This window comes from Leucoraja erinacea, chromosome 15, assembly GCF_028641065.1.
Source record: "Leucoraja erinacea ecotype New England chromosome 15, Leri_hhj_1, whole genome shotgun sequence".
Classification (NCBI taxonomy): Eukaryota; Metazoa; Chordata; class Chondrichthyes; order Rajiformes; family Rajidae; genus Leucoraja; species Leucoraja erinaceus.
This window is the reverse complement of record NC_073391.1, coordinates 14,916,794-14,938,688: the sequence shown is the minus strand read 5'-3', so window position 1 is coordinate 14,938,688 and position 21,895 is coordinate 14,916,794. Positions and strand designations below refer to the sequence as shown.

The window sequence follows — 21,895 nt, the reverse complement described above, 5'->3', positions numbered from 1 at the left end:
CCTGGAACATGCCTATGAAGTAGAATAAACGGGCAGGGAACCATTATCACTTTCAGGTAAACCTTGTTACTTCAAGGGAAACGGTCTTGGACCAAAACTTTAATCCCTGGCATTAGACTTGTGTGACCATTATAACGCTGGGTCTTCCTGCACAGGGAGGGGGTCGGGGTAGGAGGGGGGAGGTTGGCGTAGGGGTGGTAAAATTATCTGTTTGTAAAATGATATTCTGAATGAATGAAATTATAGTTTTCTGGTCGACCAATGGATAATTCGTCTGCAAGTGGACCATGGGTATATTAAAGGTTGTATAGGGCTGATATAAGAGGGGCTACAAAAATAAAGGATCTATTTTATTTTTGGGTACTTTTGCTTGGATGTCTGAAGGGTATTTGATTCCTTTTATTAGCGGCTTGATAGGTCTGTGTTTCAGTTATCTCATGATGCACAAATAGCTTTGAAATTTGCCATCCTTGTCTTTTCAGGTGCTCTCCTTCCGTCTTAAACTATATTTAACTGAGAAAGTCTCTCAACACCACATTTACTGGACAGGTCAACAGTTAAGGTTCTTGATGGCCTGATCATTGGTCATGTAGACATTAGTCCCTAATTTGCTAATTTTCTCAAATGAATTTGTGCAAGACGATCTTGAACTTTTTAATAACAATACATAATTCAACATTTATTCCTTTTCTTTGCCTGTGATTGCATCCAGTATCATATCATGTTATTTGTTAAATCTACTTCAGTCATCCATGGGCCTTGGTCAATCCTTTATTCAAATATTCATTGCAAATGCATTATTTTTATGCATTTAGGAAACATACAAATGCAGCAACAAAATGCTTTTGTGAAAGTACTTTCGTGGAAACACCATCACTTCATAATGCTTTTAAATATCAAAAGGCTTGATTTAAAAAAAAAAAAATGGATTTGTGAATCAGCTTGTAATAATGTCACCCGTGAAACATTAACAGACCTAGAGTGTCTTTCTCTCTATCTCTGTTTCAAATTTGTATGCCATGAGTAACTTGGAAGTGGACATATCCGTCAGTACCTGAGATCCTTTATGTAACTCAGTGTGAATCATTTTATTGCTTCAGTAATGGGTTCAGATTTTATTTACTGACGTTGTTAATTTTTTTGTTCCTGTGTAATGATGCACCATTTATATTATTTCTCTTCTCCAGAATGTGAAGGACGTCTTGAGGAGTTTGGAAGACAATAGGAAATGGGATGATGGAAATTTAGAAAACACTGAGATTGCCTTTAGCATACACCAATCCACAGGCAGATTAAGTGTTCAAGAAGGAACTGCAGATGCTGGAAGATCAAAGGTACACAAAAATGCTGGAGAAACTCAGCGGATGCAGCAGCATCTATGGAGCAAAGGAAATAGGCGACGTTTCGGGCCGAAACCCTTCTTCAGACTGATGGGGGGTGGGGGGGAGAAGGAAGGAAAAAGGGAGGAGGAGGAGCCCGAGGGCGGGGGGATGGGAGAAGACATCTCGAGGGTTAAGGAAGGGGAGGAGACAGCAAGGGCTAGCAAAATTGGGAGAATTCAACGTTCATGCCATCCGGAAGCAAGCAACCCAGGCGGAATATGAGGTGCTGTTCCTCCAATTTCCGGTGTTGCTCACTCTGGCAATGGAGGAGACCCAGGACAGAGAGGTCGGATTGGGAATGGGAGGGGGAGTTGAACTGCTGAGCCACCGGGAGTTCAGGTAGGTTATTGCGGACTGAGCGGAGGTGTTCGGCGAAACGATCGCCCAACCTCCGCTTAGTCTCCCCGATGTAAATCAGCTGACATCTAGAGCAGCAGATGCAGTAGATGAGGTTGGAGGAGATACAGGTGAACCTTTGTCGCACCTGGAACGACAGCTTGGGTCCTTGAATGGAGTCGAGGGGGGAGGTGAAGGGACAGGTGTTGCATTTCTTGCAGTTGCAACGGAAAGTGCCCGGGGAGGGGGTGGTGCGGGAGGGAAGGGAAGAATTGACAAGGGAGTTGCGGAGGGAGCGGTCTTTGCGGAAGGCAGACATAGGGGGAGATGGGAAGATGTGGCGAGTGGTGGGGTCACGTTGGAGGTGGCGGAAATGGCGGAGGATTATGTGTTGTATTTGCCGGCTGGTGGGGTGAAAGGTGAGGACTAGGGGGACTCTGCCCTTGTTGCGAGTGCGGGGATGGGGTGAGAGAGCAGTGTTGCGGGGTATGGATGAGATCCTGGTGCGAGCCTCATCTATGGTGGCGGAGGGGAATCACCGTTCCCTGAAGAACGAGAACATTTCCGATGCCGTGGTGTGGAACGTCTCATCCTGGGAGCAGATTAGTCAGTTGGTTTGTAGTGTATGTCGGTCAGAAGTCTGTCCCCTGCGATGGAGATGGTGAGGTCAAGGAATGCTAGGGAAGTGTCGGAAATGGTCCAGGTGTATTGGAGTGCCGGATGGAAGTTGGTGGTGAAGTGGATGAAGTCAGTCAGTTGTGTGTGGGTGCAGGAGGTGGCTCCAAAGCAGTCGTCAATGTAACGGAGGTAGAGGTCGGGGATGGGGCCCTGGTACGTATTGAACAAGGATTGTTCAACGTACCCGACAAAGAGGCAGGCGTAGCTGGGGCCCATGCGTGTGCCCATAGCTACGCCTTGTGTTTGGAGGAAACTACAAACCAACTGACTCACATGGCTATCTGGACTACACGTCTTCCCACCCTGCCCCCTGTAAAGACTCCATCCCCTACTCCCAATTCCTCCGCCTACGCCGCATCTGTTCCCAGGATGAGACATTACACAACAGGGCATCGGAAATGTCCTCGTTCTTCAGGGAACGGGGATTCCCCTCCGCCACCATCTCTGTATATTTTTGTTTTGTGAGTGTAAAAAGGCTTTTATTTTTCAATCCGTTGCCCAACTTACATGGGTTGCTCACGAGGAGGGGATGGGAGGCCAATGTTGGATGTTGGTATTGTTTTATTATTCTCATGTTTACTGAGTCACAGTGAAAAGCTTTGTTTACGTGCTATCCAGTCAAATCATACCATACACAGGTACAATCAGGCTATATACAAATACAACAGATGTGCAGAGAAAAATACCAGTGCAGCATATAGTGCTACAGCGTTATAGTTACAGAGAAAGTGCAAATTAATAAAGCGCAAGTTCCGCGATGAGGTAGGTTGGGAGATGGTGACTCTATTTATGGGAGAACAATTCGACAGAACGACAAGAGTGGCATGGTGGGGCAGCAGTAGAATTCATGCCTTACAGTGCTTGCAGCACTCCGGGTTTGTTTGTGACTACGGGTGCTGTCTGTACGGAGTTTGTACAATCTCCCCGTGACCGTGTGGGTTTTTTCCAAGATCTTTGGTTTCCTCCCACATTCCAAAGATGCACAGGTTCGTAGGTTAATTGGCTTGGTACAAATGTAAATTGTCCCTTTGTGTGTGGTGGATAGTGCTAATGTGCGAGGATCGCAGGTCGGTGCAGACTCGGTGAGCCGAAGGGCCTGTTTCCTCACTGCATCTCAAAACTAAAACTAAACAAGAGAAAGCTGTTCCTGAAACTGATAGTATGGGCTTTTAAGCTTTTATCTGTTCTGTCTGATGGGAGAAGGTAGAAGAGGAAATGACCAAGGTGAAAATATTATTTGATTATTTTGGCTGCTTTCCCGAGGCAACATGAGTTGTAGATGGAGTTGATGGATGTGAGGCTGGTGTAGATGGAGTTGATGGATGTTATGCTGGTTTGTGTGATGAACAGGGCTACATCTACAACTCTTGCAATTTCTTGTGGTCTTGAGAGGAGCTGTTAGCAAACCAAGTTGTGATACATCCCGAAAAGATGCTTTCTACTGAAAAAAAGTTGGTATGAGCTGCTGGAGACATGCTGAACTTCATTAGTCTTTGAGGAAGTACAGGTGTGCTTTCTTAGCCATGGTGGTCCAGAATAAATTGTCAGTAATTTCTATGTGTTGTTTTGAACTGGACAGAAAAGTGCTCTTAATACAGAAGTATAATGCTTTTATCCATGAACTTGAGCTTCAACATTGTGGAGCATAGTTCTTTTAACAAGATGCTTCTCAAAGTTGTGATGGACTATGAAGACAATTGTGGCACTTGTATTCTTTTAATAATAAACGGTGCTATGAATTTTACAAGCAAGCACAAAGTATGGTTAAAGAAAATTGAACTATATTGAATGCATTTGAACACAAACCAGGTTCTCCTCTCAGTCTTAAAGTTTATTGCCTAGTGCAATTCCAACATTGTTTTCTTATGTTAAATTTATGACGTTGAGAAATCTAAAAAGAAAATGCTGGAAGCACTCTGCAGTCAAAAATACAATGGAAAGAGAAGCAGAGTTTCAGTTTGAAGCCTCTGTCAGAAGAATATTAATTTATGTTCAGTACAAAATATTTTATCTGGGTTAAAGCAAAAGCAAAAGAGTTTATTGTTTAATAGGCAATGGACAATAGGCGCAGGAGTAAGCCATTCGGCCCCTCGGGCCAGCACCACCATTCACTGTGATCATGGCAGATCATCTATAATCAGTACCCCGTTCAGCATGATCAGCAGAAATAGAATGAGTTCATTCTGAAGTTGTTGTTCATCAAGCAGAGACAGTATAGTGTTAACACCCACTCAAGATTTCCAGATAAATTTTGGAAAATTGGGTGAAAGCAGTAATGGACTATGTATTTAGCACATGGATAGATGCAGGTAAATCCAACCTATGTGATACCCATGTTTTACCATTGCTGTACTGTCTATTGGGAAATGCTGGACTTAAACTGGTCCATCAGAGTATAGCTCTCCCCATCATCGAAAACATCCACATCAGCCAATGCCTCAAGAAGGCAGCATCTGTCACCAAGAATACCCACTATCTGTCCCATGCCCTCTTTTCCATCAGACATGTTGCCTTAAGTTGCACACCATCAGGTTCAGGAACACCATCTTCCCCATAATCATCATGTTTTTGAAATTACCTGCACAGTCCTAATCCTACCTTGGCCATGAAACACCATGGACCACGTCTTGCACGACATGGGCTTGTATTTTTATTAATTGTGTTTTGTACTATATATTTTTTCATTTTACCATCTTGCAGAATTCAATTTATATATAATGTATGCATGTTATCTGAGTCTCTGTGCCTGTGATGCTTCTGCAAGCAAGATTTTCATTGCACCTGTATCTCATTGTACTTGTGCATAGAACGATAAACTTGATTTGACTTAAACTAGGTTGACATTTATGGAAGTTATACGGACACAGTGCTGAGGCAGGAAGCATCCTGGAAGTTTGGGAAAAGATGGGGATGAGAGACACTGTGCTCACCTTTGTACCTGTGCCCCTCACCCCAGGCCATAAAATCGTCTGATCAACTCCCCCTAGCCTCTGTGATATTTGAGGCTAATCAAGGAACAAGTGATCACAGCCCATGACTAACTTTTAAAAGAGCTGGCAATCTCTGATGGCAGCACCAATGATAATTGTCCATAAAGCTGACCATAGGATTGAGGCTGGGCGACATTGCACGCTGAGCAGTGTTGATATTTGTTTGCCATCTCATTCCCGGATCCTTCCTAATGTGCTCCTAGATTTTTGCGAGGGAATAATAAAGGTCATAGGTTTTCGCCAAAATGTCCAACTTCTGTCAACACTGGAGAAATGTTTGATGTACAGCCTGTAAAATTATTAGATGTAATACCAATGTCAGGTGAATAGCATTCAAAAGTGCCTGAGCTAATCCTGATCAATGCTTTGTTACTCAGAAGTGATCACTAGCATAATCTAAAAAAAAAAGCAGACAATTTTTATGCATGTTTCATGTGTAATTGTGATGAATTTCTCTCCATTTGCTTAGATGTGCAATTCTGACAGCATTCAAAAAGCCTGATACCATGCAGGAAAAATCATGGTTGCTTGCACGGAATCCACCACCTTAAACATTCATTCACTTGACGACCACTACAATAGGGCTATGGCATGTACCATCAGCAAATTGCACTGCAGTTACTCACCTTGCATATATTGATAGCACCTCCCCAATTACACAACCTCTAACACCAAAAAGCACAAGGGCAGCAGGCATGTCGGAACAGCACCACTCCAAGCCACACACCATCCTGACTTAAAATTACATTGCTCTTTCTCCATTGTCTTCAGGTCTAAACCATGAAATTCCCTGCTCAAACGATTTGTGGAACTGGTTTCAGCAGAAGAAGTACAATGGTTCAAGAAGATGGCTCCCTATCACTTTCTCAAGGCCATTGATACTTACAGTTCCAAAAGTAAATAAATATATACAACTAAAACTATGCCTTACTTTGACAGGCACATTTGTTCTGGAATGTTTATATTATATTGCCCTTTATTTTGGCAAGTATTCTATGGGGTGAATTGTACTCGATCTAGCCCACTGCTCAAACACACCCATCTGCATGAACTTAATGTGGATACAGAGGCTGGGTAAATGGATGCATCTCAGAGAGTCCTCCCAGGAAGTGTACTACAAGCACCCTCGGTAATCAAATACAGTATATTTAAAACTGTTCAATTTGATTAAAATGTGAAAAAAATAAATTAAAAGGAAAAAAAAAGCCTCCAATTTTGCTATTTTTTCAGAATAATTTAAAGTTAAAAAATTCAAAGCGCGAGCTTTAGTTACTGAGGAACAATGCTCAATGCCAACAATTTATTGGTCGGTTTATAAATTGTAAAATCCTTGATTTCCTTCTTTGTCCCCAAGCATCACTTAACAGAATGTGATAAGAGGGAAATTAACAATTAATACCTCAAGAATAAAACGATCACATATTGTAGGAGAGATGCATGCAATATCTAATACTATCTCTGGTATAATTTTACACAGGTATTAATTAAATAGTTCTGTTCTTTGCTTTATTAATCTTACTGATATTATCTTAAAGGATTAAAGCATGACAATGTACAAAATAAATAATGACACAAAGGGAATTGTTTGAACACAGAATTTAGTGAATAATGGACAGTTCACAAGCATAATCTTGAGTCAATGGCAAAGGAAAACAAGTTGCAGAAATGTTTCCCTGTAAAACCTAAAACATACAACTAACTTGAACAAGCTTAAATGGAATGTTACATACATTTCATTTAAAAATACGAGCTCAGAGTGGCTAGCTGACCTTCTAGTTATGTAAATGCTACAAAAATGTGTGTATAGTTTAATCAATAAACTACATCAGACACTAATATCAAGTTTGGAATTCTTAAAAATCATTTTACAAAATGGTTTACCTAAAAAAGGAAACAATGCAGTGATTTGATTTATATGAATTCTGTGAATCAGCCCAATGTGTGCTGAATTCCTCTTTTGATTCAGATATTTTTTCTAAGTTCCTGCTGTTGAAAAGTAATAGCACATTGTGTTCATTGGCGCCCTAGTAATTGTAGAGCAAATGCATTTATTCTGCTCAGCTGCAATTAGGCAGAATGTTTTCATTGAAGAATTATCACAATTATGACACTCGAGAGTTTTTTCTTTAAGAAATTTCAGCTACTGTAAAAGTGTCCACCACAGTGCACTGCATTGTAATAAATATTCAACATAAATTAATAATTTACACATACCTGAGCAAGTACACAGCACCATAAGGAGCCACAGCACCAAAAATAGGAGCTCAGAATCCCTTTATCTGTACACAAAATATGTTGAGCGCCAGCTAATTTGATCACAACCTTTGGTGGTGTGAACCTATCTCTTATTTACAGTACAAGGTTGCATTTCAAACAGTTGGTTCAGTCACGATTAGCACATGCAGCACTTCAGCTAAATTAAAATGCCTCATCATGTGGATTCATAAGTCACGTAGATTTAGCAGATATTATGACTGTTGTCATGTAACTCTAATGCTATGAATGGATCTGATCATAAAGCACTGAGGCACTATACCCACACAAACTCTTGTTTATACAGTGAAGGCACTGTTAAATTTCAGTGCTTTAACTGTCTAAACGATTTGTATTGATGTCATTAAAAAATTGAATAGAATGCATTTTTAAAGTGGAGTAAGAAAGTTCCACCAATAATAACCAGTGATGGATACAATGAAGCTGTTGCAAACATTGCTAAGATTCATTGATTCCATGAGATATTAATGATAGTAAGATGCAGGATCACTTTCCTTGTGCAAAATATATCAATATTCTATGATCAAGGCATCTCTCAATTAGATCCATGGACTAGTATTTTCTCTTCCAGTAATCAGTGAGCACAAGTTTGGCCTTCACCTATATCTTACTATCCTATGTCCATGCCAGTCAAGAAATACAGGCACACATATGGATATATGGTAATAACATTCCTACTCTCAATGCTGGTTAAGGGGTTTAACTCCTTTTTGAATTCTTATATAGTGCAAACATGTTTGGTCAGTTGCTGGCAGATAAAGTTCTTCTCATTGAATATCAACAACGTCGATTAATATTGTGTTGCTGTGGCTTCTTGGGAGCTGGCCTGAAAGAGAAAGATAAATGGTATGTAAGAATATTTAAAGAAAGTGTCAAAAAACAGATCCCTAATGGGTGAGCATCATGTTATTTTGCTGCTTCGCTAGCTATCCTTCTTCCTTGCAACATTTTTCCAGTCTGACCCTTCTTCACATCAATGCCCCGTTTAACTCCATAATCCATCTGAAATTAGAACTGTCAAATGCTGGCATGCTTGGCACCTTTCTGTTTCTGTCTTGTTTCTATCTACTGCAATCGCTCTGGTTTAGGTGATCAAACATTAACAGGTATAAATGATCATTACTAAATTCGATTTATTGCAAAGTTGAAAACAATCAAAATGTCAAGTATGATGAACCATCCCTGTAAGAAAGTTTGAGAAAATGGGCATGCAGGTAATGCTGTTTGGTCAGAGGGTGGTACTCAGGTAATGTTGTACAACTTGATGAGGACACAAATATGTTGGGCTCCAACACATGAATTTACCCATCTAACAAGTCCATTTGCACTCAAGAACACAAGAAACTAGGAGCATGCCCCTCAAGCCTGTTCTGCCATTAAATATGATCAAAGTTAATCTACAACTGCTCCTCTGTGTCAAATCCCCAAATACCCCAATTCCCCAACTGTCAAAGATGCTCCCACTTCCACTTTAAATACATCTGTTGATCTAGTCTCCACAATCTCTGGGGTATATAATTTCCAAGATTCACTACCCTCGGCAAGGCTTTTTGTATGCAGTATGGTTTAAAACGACTGGCCATTTATCTTGAGTCTTGGATTGTCAGCAACAATAGCATATTCTTTCTTTGGAAAGGGGAGCAAACGAGCAAACAGTACTCCAGGTATGGCCTGACCAACTCCCTGTACATTTGTAACAAAACTTGCCTATATCTAAACTCCAACCCCATTACAGTAAAAGACAATATACTATTTCCCTTCCTAACCACTTGCTGCACCTGTCTGGGAACTCATTGTGATTCGGTGTACAGGAACACTGCCTACCACACTTTCGCAGTTCCTCTCCCTTACATCCTCATCAATTTGTGCACCACCTTGTCAAATGTCGTCGGGGAGCCCATATACGCCACATTTACAGATTCCCCTCCATCCATTCTGTTTACAGAAGCTGGATGAGAGTAGGAACTGGAACTCAGCACAGTGGAAAAGTTGGCTTCTCCAAAATTAGTTGAAATTGGGGTCTTTTTAGAATTTAAGGATGCAGAAACCTGAAGAATGCAAGCATACAAAGTACAGCCAGTGAACTCAAGAACACCTGCATTTTCAGACTCACCTGCACATTATTTTTCTAACCTATAATGTTATTGCTATTCATATAGACCAACTAATAAAAAAATGAATGAAGCCGGAAGTCAAAACATGGGCGAGATATTGACGCCTTGAGCAGAGAGTAGCCCGAGTTTCCTGCGGGATTCTCAAAGCTCCTTCTTAACTGGATCACATTCCCATGTGTAGCTGTTCCCCAGGATGCCAGCTTCCTGCTGAGTGATGAGGGCCAGCACAGCCCCAGGCCAAGGTACAATGATTGTTACTATAGCTCAGAACCATTCAGGCCATTTATCATCAAATCTGATTCAACGTAACCTTTCCTTTTCACGGTTGATTTTGCCCATTGTCCAGTAAAAAAGGAATGCTTCCTTAAATAACGTACCTGACAGGTTTGATGTGGATCTCCGGATTCTGAATGGAGACATGCAGTTGAGATGGCCGGTTAACAGGATTCGCTGGCAGAGGTTTCTGTGGCGGACTACGTTTAGAAGGCCCCTGTAATGAACGCGAGAAACAAAATGCAGTTTCCAATGATTTGCATTGTGGTGGTTAATCAGTTAGAAAAGAAAACAAAAGCGTGTATTGCACACAGACAGACTGCCGTAGATATACAAGGATTTCAGATTGCTTAAGAAATGGAGAAGCTGGAGTGAAATAGGGTTGTAAAAGGTAACAGAGATGGGAAGTCATAAGGCCATGAGTGATACGAGGAGGTACACAAAAATGCTGGAGAAACTCAGCGGGTGCAGCAGCATCTATGGAGCGAAGGAAATAGGCAACGTTTCGGGCTGAAACCCTTCTTCAGTAGGAGGAGAATTGGGCCATTCGGCCCATCAAGCCTACTCTGCCATTCAATCATGGCTGATCTATCTCTCCCTCCTAATCCCATTCTCCTGCCTTCTCCTCATAACCCCTGACATCCGTACCAATCAAGAATCTACCTATCTCTTTCTTAAGAATATCTATTGCCAGCCTCCACAGCCTTCTGTGGCAAAGAATTCCACAAATTCACCATCTTCTGATTAAAGAAGTGGCATGACCAAGCAGTAATTCAATGCCAATTATCACAGTGGATTGGGCATCTATATATGCTAGCAAGCTAGGGGTGATGGCTCACTGGGACGATTCAAATTTGAATATGGCCAGCAGAGCTTTAGTTAAGTTCAAGTTCATGGAGGGTGGAAGATAGGAAGATTGACTGAAGAGTAACCGAGTAATTGAGTATAGGTAACAAATGGTCACCAGCAGGAGATCAATGGGGCCCGGACTGGAGAAATGGTGATGTTTTAGAGGCGAACATGGACTTCTTTAGAAAGGAGAGAAAGTGATTGGAAGCTCAGGGTGCTGACGTTGGGAACCATCAGGTTCACTCAGCAAGAGGGATGGCATTAGTAACTAATCGGGGTCTGTGCACAGTCCAAGTTGAACCTAGGCTTAATATCTTCTTAATTATTCTAATTCAATTCTACTGCTATGCTATTAAAGATGATTAAAAAAAAATTAAATCTGCCTTATATAATTTGTTTGCCAAATGATAACAGTTCCAGAAGCATTGCATTGCTGTACTCAAATATGGTTAGCTGTCACTACATAAATGGCTTCTGCTGACATAATTATAATTAGGGGTATAAGTTACTTAATAGTCTGTAAACAGTCCTGTTAGCTATTAATATGCAATGTGCCACATATTGAAGAAAAATTATTGCTTTATTCATAATAGCAAATAATAGCTTTTTTTAAATAACTGACTTAATAGTTAAGGATTTAATATATACAACTAGGCATGACAAAAAAATGTTCAAGTCCACAGGCCCTCTTCTTCCCTAATTATTGTAATGCCAATGTAAATAAAAATTATCAAATTCTTCAGCCAGTAATAAAGGGAAAGACTGAGTTTATCATTTTACCAACAGTTCAGAAAATGTCAACAATTTTCTGTTCCTCTGCTGACATTTATGTGACATCTATCATCTGCGCTTCCATTTTTAATTTCTAGTATTTGTAATAAAAACAATAAAATGCTGAAAACACTCAATAGATGAGACAAGGTTTTAGGACGGAAAAATAAAATCAGCTCTGAAGAAGAGTCTCGACCTGAAACGTCACCCATTCTTTCTCTCCAGAGATGCTGCCTGTCTCGCTGAGTTACTCCAGCATTTTGTGTCTACCTTCGATTTAAACCAGCATCTGCAGTTCTTTCCTACACCAAATAATATCAACTCTCTACTGAAAGTCTCTGAACAGAACTGCTAGCTCTATGTCTCTGGCCATAGATGCTGCCTGACCTGCTGTGTGATTCCGGCACTTTTCTGTTTTCATTTTAGATTTACAGAACTTGCAATTTGTTTGATTTATTTCCAATATTCTTATTTTTTGTGCCTTTTATCTTTTTGCATCACTTAAATCATCTTGGGCTCTTCAGGGATGTTAAAATATTTTATGAGGTAAATTTAGTTCTAAAGATTGGAATCGCAAAGCAGATTTTTTCATTGTAATGTGACATGTAAATACTATTAAATGATATTATTATTATTATTTAAAAGGCAGAGACAATACAAGTAGAACATATAATTCAGGTTGCCTTGTCTGCTACTAATGTTTCAAATCATATTTTATGCCAAAGCTGCAAGATAAAAGTTAACAGAGTCACGAAAACACCTTTATCTGCATTACTGTTTCCTACAAAGTTTTATTTCCTACATAAAGTTGCTTTTATATTGCATTTGTCGTGACTCTTAACAGTGTCTTGCAGTTCCAACTGAATGACTAAGTCTTGACAATTTAGTTTTTAGATTGGAGGCGGCAGTGTGAGACATTGAGGTCACAGAGTTGCACAGCACACAAACAGGCCCTTCAGTCCAACTCGCCCATGCTGGCTATGATGCCCATTTACACTAATTCCCTTTGCCTACATTAGCTCTCTATCTATTCCTTTGCTGTTTAAGTACCTGTTCAAAAGCCTTTTCAATATTGCAATTATATCTACCTCTCCCACTTCCCCTGGCAGCTAATTCCAGCTAAACATAATCCTCCGTGTTAATAAGTTACCTCTCAAATCTCTATTAAAATTCTCCCCTTTCACCTTAAAACATGTGTCCTCTAGTTTGAGACTCCTCTACCCTATTAAAAGACTGCAACTGTCTACCTATCAATCCTCACATGGTAGAAACTTTTATAAGATCACCCCTCACCCTCCTATGTTCCAGTGAAAATAAACCCAGCCCATCCTTATAAGTAAAGCCTTCCATTCCAGGCAAGCTCCTGGTAAACCTCTTCTGCACTCTTTCTATTGCCAACATTTACTGCATATATCCTTTTAGTATTAAACATCCCAAAATGCATTCCCTCGTACTTGGCTGGGTTACATTTTGCCACCACTACCCATTTGTCCAACTGATCAATATCCTGTATTCCATCACAACTATTCCACATCTTCTGCCTTGCCTTCATCATTTTTCATTGTTCCCTACTCAAAAAAACTGCATCGGATTTGTGAGACACGATCTCTCCTGCACAAAGCATTGCTGATTCCGCATAATCATTCCCTGCCTTTCCCCATGAATATAAATCCTGTCCCTTAGAACTTTTTAAAATATTTCTCAGAGGCTGGTGGATGTATGGAACGAGTTGCCAGAGGAGATAGTTAAGGCAGATACTATAAGAATATTTAAAAGACATTTGGACAGGTACATCGATAGGAAATATGTAGAAGGATGTGGGACAAATGTGCGCAGGTGGGACTAGTGTAGATGGGGCATCTTGGTTGATAAGGCCTGAAGGGCCTGTTTCCATGCTGTATGACTATGACTCTAATATTCCTACCATTGATATAATGCTCACCAGCCTGCAGTTTCCTTGGTTTATTCCTAATGCCTTCCTTACGTTTTATAAAGAGGCGGCACAATGGGGCAGCGGCAGAGTTGCTGCCCTGCAGCACCAGAAACCCGGGTTTGATCCTGAATACGGGTGCTGTCTATATGGAGTTTGTACGTTCTCCCCGTGACCTGTATGGTTTTTCTCCTGAAGCTCCAGTTTTCTCCCACACTCCAAAGCCATACAGGTTTGCAGGTTAATTGGCTTGGTAAAATTGTAAATTGTCCCTAGTGTGTTTAGGATAGTGTTAGTGTGCGGGCATTGCTGGCCAGCACGGACTTGGTGGGCTAAAGTGCCTGTTTCCGCACTGTATCTCTAAACTAAATTAAACTTAACTAAAACCGGCCCTCAATTAGGCAACTAATGCTGGTCTTTAAGGCAAAAGAGCTCAATTTAAATCTAATTACATTTGAATTCCTGATTTTCTCCAGAATAAGAAAGCCAAGCTGCTCACAGTAGGAGATCCAGCAACCCTCTTAACCTGCCCTCATGGACTTTTCTTTGGCTGAATGATAACTATTTCAACATAACTCAACATTTTCTCAGCAACATGATATTTCATATTTTCTGTAATATCTTCAGACTATTTCCAGTCCTCTCAAACCTTACCGTGTCTTCAAACATTGCAAAATAATCACCATTGTAAGAAAACATTTGTGCTGAGACATTAAAACAACAAAAATACACTGGCTCTACATTCCATCAGCTCTCTAAGCCAAATTGGTGTAAGCTGGTGATCATGGACTTGGTATGGTGGATGTTGTGTTGAACATTTTTTAAGCTTTCTGCTTCATAATCCTGGCAGATGGTTTGTAGAAAATGCAGGATCAAGAGTCACTATCTTATCTCAAGGGAAATTAGCCCAGTGAATCAACTTAATTGAAAAACTGAAGCACTTGGATTTTGTACATATATTTGGCACTGTCGTTGAACCCTCTATTGAAAAGAGAATCTTATGTTAACAGTACAAAATGTTATCATATTTCTCATGGATTTTATGAAAGCCATTCAGTCCATCAAGTGCTATACAGACCATTCCCATCCATTACATTGTCCCACCTACGACCCACTAACCAATTCTCCCCGAATGCCCGCCAATTTCCATCAATTCCTCTACCACCACCAATACAAGGGATAATTTGCAGTGACCAATTAACCAATCAACCAGTAGGTCCTTGGGATATGGGAGAAAACTACTGCACCTGGAGAAAAGAAACACAGTCACAGGGGTCACAACCTGAAGATGGGTCCCGACCTGAAATGTTGCCTGTCCATTCCCTCCACAGATGCTGCCTGACTCGCTGAGTTCCTTCGTCACTTTCAACAGTCCACAGGGGCAATGTGGAATGATGATTTTGCAGTCGGTAATTATATATTTGATGAACTTTAAAAAATGTGTTGGTTTCCAGACAGTACCATGGTAATAGCCATGTTTAAATAATTAATTACTGAATAATTAATATAACAAACTTATCATGCCTCCTCAGACTTTATGTATGTTAGTTGATAAATACGTACAGAATCGGTAAAACTCCTAAGTTAAGTTTTTTCATATTTATTTAAAAAATGTCTGAAATGCCTAGCTCACCAGAAAATGTTGCAGAAATATTTGAGAAACAGCTCTTTTTAAGTATTACATTTCCTTTGAACTTTCCAGCTTGTTAGCACTACACAGAACACAAGCATACCTGTGGATGTCTGAAGGAAGGGTTGGCTGGCAGTGGTCTGCTTGGTCCTCCAGAATTGGACCCCACGCTGTGGTTCAGTGGAGGCAGAACCCGCTGCGGCGTCAGGGAAAAGTGCAGGTTTGCTCCTCTGACGGAATTTGGCAGTGGATTGCTAATGTGAACAGGCTGATACCCGGAAGGCCGTCTCACAGCTTGGTCCAGAACATTAGGGGATGGGAATGAGCTGGCAGGCTGAAGATTCTCCGCCTGCTGAAATAAACAGACGATCAAACATTAAATATAATAAAACTGGTCAGTACTTGTTAATTGGCGATCATTCAATACTTTCCTGAACGCATGTTAATTTGGTATACAACGTTTTCTTTGGACTTAGTTGAGTAAATTGTTAGCAGAGTCTATATTTTTGGCAGTGAAGACACAGTGAACTCTATTTTAGTTTAAAGGCATATTTTTTTTCTGGTAATATACCTTGTATATCTTGGATTGTCTTTTGATAGGAGTTGCGTAGGCAGTGCTAGATTGGCTTGGCGTGGAAGATCTGGTAGAATCCATAAAAATACAGTAAGATTAAATCTTAGTACAGCTAATTTGAACAGGTTTTATACAGATATTTAAAGTCAAAGATAATACACATACATTTCCACATGATCAAATCTTTGCCAGACACAATTTATTTGTCGCTTAATTGTTCCGGGTTTCTGCTCATTTTCATTTCCGATTTGTGCACAATAGATACCAAAAGTAATCTGATGGCTTGCCCAAAGACTTATTATTCTCCCTTATGCATTTGGGAAATGTGTCTACAGCACAAAGAAGCTTAGTTCAATTCTTATCTGATGCCAATATACATGAATCTTTAGATGAATAAATTTATTCTCATTTCTCTTCCAAATAGTATTTATAAATTATGACCCCTGGTTCAAGGCATTTCCGTCAAGGGAAACAAGGCCTTTATATTTACTCTCTCTAATGTGAGGAGAATTTTCAATATCTTAGTTGAAGTTGCTTCCCCCTATAAACCTATGACAGGTGGACTCAACCAGGGTCGTTCTGGATTGTATGTTTTTTCATAGTTGATACAATGCATTGGCCTGAAGCCATTGGGGAATTAACTGATTTGACAATGTTAACTAATTCAAAGTTTGGGAATATATCACGCTTATTTATATTCCTTCCACTGCTGGACTATATGGGATATGGGAAGGAAATGCTTTGAAATGCTGGTTCATTAAATGAAACTATTGCATATTTTGCCCTCTGTTTTATCATGTCCTATACATGGATACAAACCCTGCCCATATTAGTTATTTGTGAATAACCACTTTTGAATAGACTGTTGAAATATATTTAGGATGGTATTTATTTTACTTTTAATAACAATGCAGCAATAATCATAATTGTAAGATGAAACCAAATGCTGATAAATCATAGTGTAAACCCATCTACATAGAAGAAAAACTGCTTAAAGCAGCAAAATATACACAAAAGCGACTGGGAATGCTGGATTCTTGAACAGAAAGCAAACTGCTGGAGAAACTCAACAGGTCAGGCAACATCTATGGAGAAAATGGACAGGTTTTAGGTCTTGAAAAAAGAATCCCGACCTAAAATGCCATCTGTCCATTTCCCTAATCCACTGAGTTCCTCTAGTAGTTTTTTTTCCCTTCAAATATACAGCAGTGATTTTTTAATAGTTCCTTTCTTCAGCTTTAAGTTCCTGTGAAATAGAATATACTCCGACATGATGCCACACATCATTTCATTCCAAGTGTGTTCCACCATCCAGATCATTTGCATTAAAAAGCTACGTTGAAGACAAAATGATATCTCACCACATATTATGTGTATGGGTATTAATAATATCTGGTTCTTGGGCCATTTGATAAAGTTGAAGTCACAGATAGGGAAAGCTGAAGATATTTATAGAACATAAACACAGGAACAAAACCACAAGATGTTTTAACAGCTTTAAATTCATCTGTAAAGCACTTTGTGGTTATTTCTTACACTTGAAAAGCACGTATTCACCTTGTTTTATGTATTAGTTGCCGGTGTCAGCAGATTCTCTAATGGAGTATCACCTTAAAGCCAACAATTCATTCATACATTTGTAATAAAAACGTCACTGCATTTTAACCAGAAATAAATACTATCAAGCTTTTGCTTTTGAAACTGCCATTTTGATAAACTGGTTGTCCAATGTAATCAGCTGTACTTTCAAATTATGTGGACCGTAACACTAATGAGCAAGTAGTGTGAAATAATGGCAATTGTGAAGAGAACGCAGTGCATGTTTATAGCAGGACTGGTAAACTGAGAGTAGCACAGGGGAGCAGGGATTCTGACCCACTATTAGTTCACCAGTTCCTATCCTTGGGATTCCACATGAGTGAATAAGAAGTTTGAGTGCAATTTCATGCATTTTGAGATTAGACCTAACGCAATAGTCTGTGGAATTCTCTGCCTCAGCGGGTGGTGGAGGTAGGTTCTCTGGATGCTTTCAAGAGAGAGCTAGATAGGGCTCGTAAAATAGCTGAGTCAGGGGATATGGGGAGAAGGCAGGAATGGGGTAATGATTGGGGATGATCAGCCATGATCACATTGAATGGCGGTGCTGTCTCGACGGTCCGAATGGCCTACTCCTGCACCTATTGTCTATTGCCTAATGTATAAATACTAATAAAGAAAAAGCTGAATGTATGACATACAAGTCTTGGGCAGACAGGATTCTTTGGGACTGAAACCAGGATGTTCTGGGTCAATTTAATCTAACAGTACAGCATGTGTAATTTTTGATTGCCATTACTGCCATTAGACTCATATTGGGTCATTTTCTATTCTCTGGCACTGTGTATTATTTTGATCAATGCTAATGATTTCCTCTAGCTCATAAAACATATGTTAAATTAGACACACTTCTATATTTAAAGAAACAAAGCAGATTGTTTAAACATGTGAGTGAAGGTAAAGAAATAGGGAAGGATTGGAGAAACAGTAATGATTATATTCATTATTTAAGATTGGGAGACAGGGTTAGCTGAACCCTTCCCCTTTGATCAGGAATTCTCAGCAACAAAACATCTGCAAGAGTCTCCAGACCAAACCGTGAAAATATCTTCACCATGATTGCTTATAAAGGTTTTACCTTAATTTTTCCACAGTGGTCATTTTATGTGAGAAGAGAAGCTGGAGCAATGTCTTCCGTTTGAAACACATAATCACGCCGGCTGTGATGAGACTCAAAATGGTAACTAGAATGCCCACAAACAAGCTGTTGTTTCCTGAAATACAAGGGACACACACAATTTCAATTATGATGGCTGCATTATCTTTAAGATACCTGATAATTGTATAATTAAACTCAGTAATTCTCTCACTGATAATTTATTCACAAATTTCTAGTTTGACTGCCTGATTCATGAGGGCTTCAAGTTCCGAGGCGTAAATCTCACCAACAACTTGTCCTCGACTAATCACATCGAGCTGTGTCAAAAAAGCACAGCATCATCTTTACTTCCTCAGTAGACTAAGGAAGTTTGGTGTGTCTTTGACAACAATTGCAAAGTTCCTCAGATGCCCCATAGAAAGCATACTGTCACGTTGCATCACAGCTTGGTTTAAGATCAACTCTGTCCAAGCCCGCAATAAAATGCAGAGTCGTAGATGTAGTCCAGCCCATTACACAGACCAGAATCTCCCCCCCCCCCCAAATAAATATCCAACTACACCACACTGCCATGAGAAAGCAGACAACATAATCACAAACATTTTCCTTGACTATTCTCACTTCTCCCCTCTGTCAGGCAGAAGATACTAAAACTTGAAAGCACAAACCACCAGATTCAGGAACAACTTCTTTCCTGCTGTTATCTGCCTACTGAACAGTCCTCCTAGAAGCTAGGGTGTTCTCCCAATCTTCCAACCTACCTCACTACGCACATTGGATATTTTCTCTGTAACTGTAACACTACAATGCTGTAAAACTATATTCTGCACTTTAGAATATTTTTCTAGAAAATATATTGGACTACAGCATATTCTTTTGTAGTATTACAATTATAGAGAAAGGTCCTATGTTAACAACGAAGTAGGTTATGTTGTACTCATGTATAGGATGATCTGATTTAATCGGATAGCATGCAAACAAAAGCTTTTTACTATATCTCTTTACAAGTGACAATAATAAACAAAATACCAATATTTGAATAACATTGTCTTGCCATCACTATCCACCATCCCTGTGCTCCCTGAACAAAACCTTTTCCAATTAAGCTTTAGTTTTAGAATTATCATACATACTTTCAGATCCTTTCAAGGGCTTGGTGAATTAAGATAGCAGAAAACCAAAAACATATGGTCACTCATGCCGACAAAAGCAGATGCACCAAAAGCCTCCGCCAATTCTGTGTTGGGCTTCTCCAATGTAGAGAAGACGACATTATGAACATGGAATGCAGATTGGAAGAAATGCAGACAAAAGGATATCAGACTTCAAACATTAACTTTCTCTTTCCGCAGATGCAGCCTGATTTGCAGAGTTTCTGTCATGCTTTTCTTTTTATTTCAGATTTTTTCAGTATCAGCACCTTTTTTGATTTTCATTATGCAATAATGTTGCTTACATTTGGAGGATTATTATAAACCACTGGGCAGGCACACAAAATAGGTCTTTGGCTAATGTAATGATGGCAATAAGAACCACATTCAATAGAAAGCTCCAGAGGCCATACTTAAGGGGCTGTCCCACTTGGGCGACCTAATTGGTGAATTTTGAAGAGTTAGAAAAAATGACATGTAGAAGACCTCCTTCGACCTCCTTCGACTATGTTGAAGACGAGCTTCGACTAGCTATGACTAACTTCGGGAAAATTGGACACCGAATAGTGGAGCGTGAAGACGATCTCCTTCGACCTCCCTTCGACTATGATGAAGACTATCTACGACTACCTTCGACTACCCTTGATTACTTACAACTAACATGCCCACCTACTACAACCTACTATGACTAAACCTACGAGTTAAAAAAGTATAGATTTTTTTCCACGGCGACCTTTTTTTACACGCAGGCATTTTTCAACATTGAAAAAAACGGCGTGACCCAGCTGTGGCCTCGAGTACGCGCAGACCACTCTCGAGCATGAAGGAGAGTTACGAAGACCTCCTACGACCTCCTGTAGACCATGCTGCGAGTATGAGCCGAGGGCAAACTCGCCAGAACTCGCGGATTAGGTCGCCCAAATGGGACAGGCCCTTTAGACGATACTTTAAAGTTACATTGTAACATAAAGTTATTTTTATAGTTAAAGTTGTAGGACTTTAGTAACAAGACTTTCCTTCAATTCATGACATGCACCAACGGTAACATTATGCTGCACTGTGGCGTCGCAGTGTCCCAACACGAAGATCGCTTGTGAACCCTTGTATATCGTTGGCACGCACTAGACTTCAACAGAATTATATTTTTTTCATAGTTATTCATGTTACCTTGACTGTTTTCTATATTTAAATGATATCCTGTGTAAAGGCTGACAGAAAAATATCCAAGAATCTTAGAATAATGCAGTCAATCCTCACCTTCAAGTCTCATGGGTCCGCTGTCTATACTTCCTCCTAAACCAGGTTTGTCACAATATGGAGGAGCCCAGTCATGGTCACAGTGGCAATTTTTATTATTGTTGCAAACCTAATAACAAGTAAAATAATTTTTAATTGTTTATAAGTTGAAGACAAGAACAAACTTTTGCTGTAAGAACAAGATGCTGGTTTACACAAAGAGACGCAAGACACAAATATACAAGACATTGGTGACTTCACATTTGGAGTATTGTGTTCAGTTTTGATCAGCCTGTTAGAGGAAAAATGTTATTAAGTTGAAAAGAGCGCAGAGAAGGTTTTTGAGGATGTTGCCAGGAATCGAGGGCCTGAGCTATAGGGCGAGTTTGAGCAGGCGAAGCCGGGTCTCCGACACTGCATTCGCTGTTAGGCAGCAACGCTAACGCTGCACCACTGTGACCATCTATTGATTGTGATAGGGACATGGAGGTGCGAGTACCAAGGGTTTGAAACCAAACATGCTAATTTTGTGATTGAAGTGCTGCCTATCTGGTAGACAATGTAGGTCGACGAATGGTTTTATAAGTAACAGATAGGGCATATTTAGCATAACACCAACAGCAAAAACATGGCATGGTGCTGTAATAAACAGAAGCTGGGCAGGAGATCACAATTGCAATTTCTTGTAGGAGCAATGATCAATGGTGGTTGATACCAATAAGCTGCCAATAATGGCTTCCACTGAAATATCCATTTGTTTTGATGGGTTGTTCCATTAGAGAACGTATTGTACATAAACATTCATGTTCTTAATGTATTTGGAGACAAGTAACTGCAGATGCTGGTTTACAAATAAAAAATACAGAGTGCTTTTCATCTCTAGCCTTTGAACACCCATCTGCCAATCAAACGCTCCTCATCTGTATCCACCTATCACTTGGCAGGCTTTGTCCTGACACCACCTCTTCTCCAGCTTACTCCCCTCACTACAATCAGGCTTAAAGAAGGGTCC

General features: G+C 40.0%; 1 protein-coding gene and 1 long non-coding RNA gene across 4 annotated transcripts in view; one reads left to right on the top strand and one right to left on the bottom strand.

The window, feature by feature from the left end:
- The first annotated feature begins 1,074 nt into the window (after window positions 1-1,074).
- LOC129703966 (uncharacterized) lies at window positions 1,075-15,411 on the top strand. Its single transcript, XR_008724666.1, has 3 exons — window positions 1,075-1,334; window positions 14,929-15,006; window positions 15,300-15,411. It is a non-coding gene; the product is annotated as an uncharacterized LOC129703966 (long non-coding RNA).
- Window positions 6,758-21,895, bottom strand: part of adam12b (ADAM metallopeptidase domain 12b) — a 328,163-nt gene continuing 313,025 nt past the window's right edge. For 2 of the 3 annotated variants that reach the window (XM_055646710.1, XM_055646712.1), the window contains 6 exons: window positions 20,905-21,013; window positions 18,476-18,611; window positions 15,799-15,868; window positions 15,331-15,579; window positions 10,152-10,264; window positions 6,759-8,486 (listed from right to left, as the gene is read on the bottom strand). In XM_055646710.1, the coding sequence (XP_055502685.1) occupies window positions 8,438-8,486; window positions 10,152-10,264; window positions 15,331-15,579; window positions 15,799-15,868; window positions 18,476-18,611; window positions 20,905-21,013 (726 nt within the window). In that variant the 3' untranslated portion in view covers window positions 6,759-8,437. Of the gene's footprint in view, window positions 8,487-10,151; window positions 10,265-15,330; window positions 15,580-15,798; window positions 15,869-18,475; window positions 18,612-20,904; window positions 21,014-21,895 lie in introns of all 3 variants that reach the window. The other variant, XM_055646711.1, reaches the window with a different exon arrangement.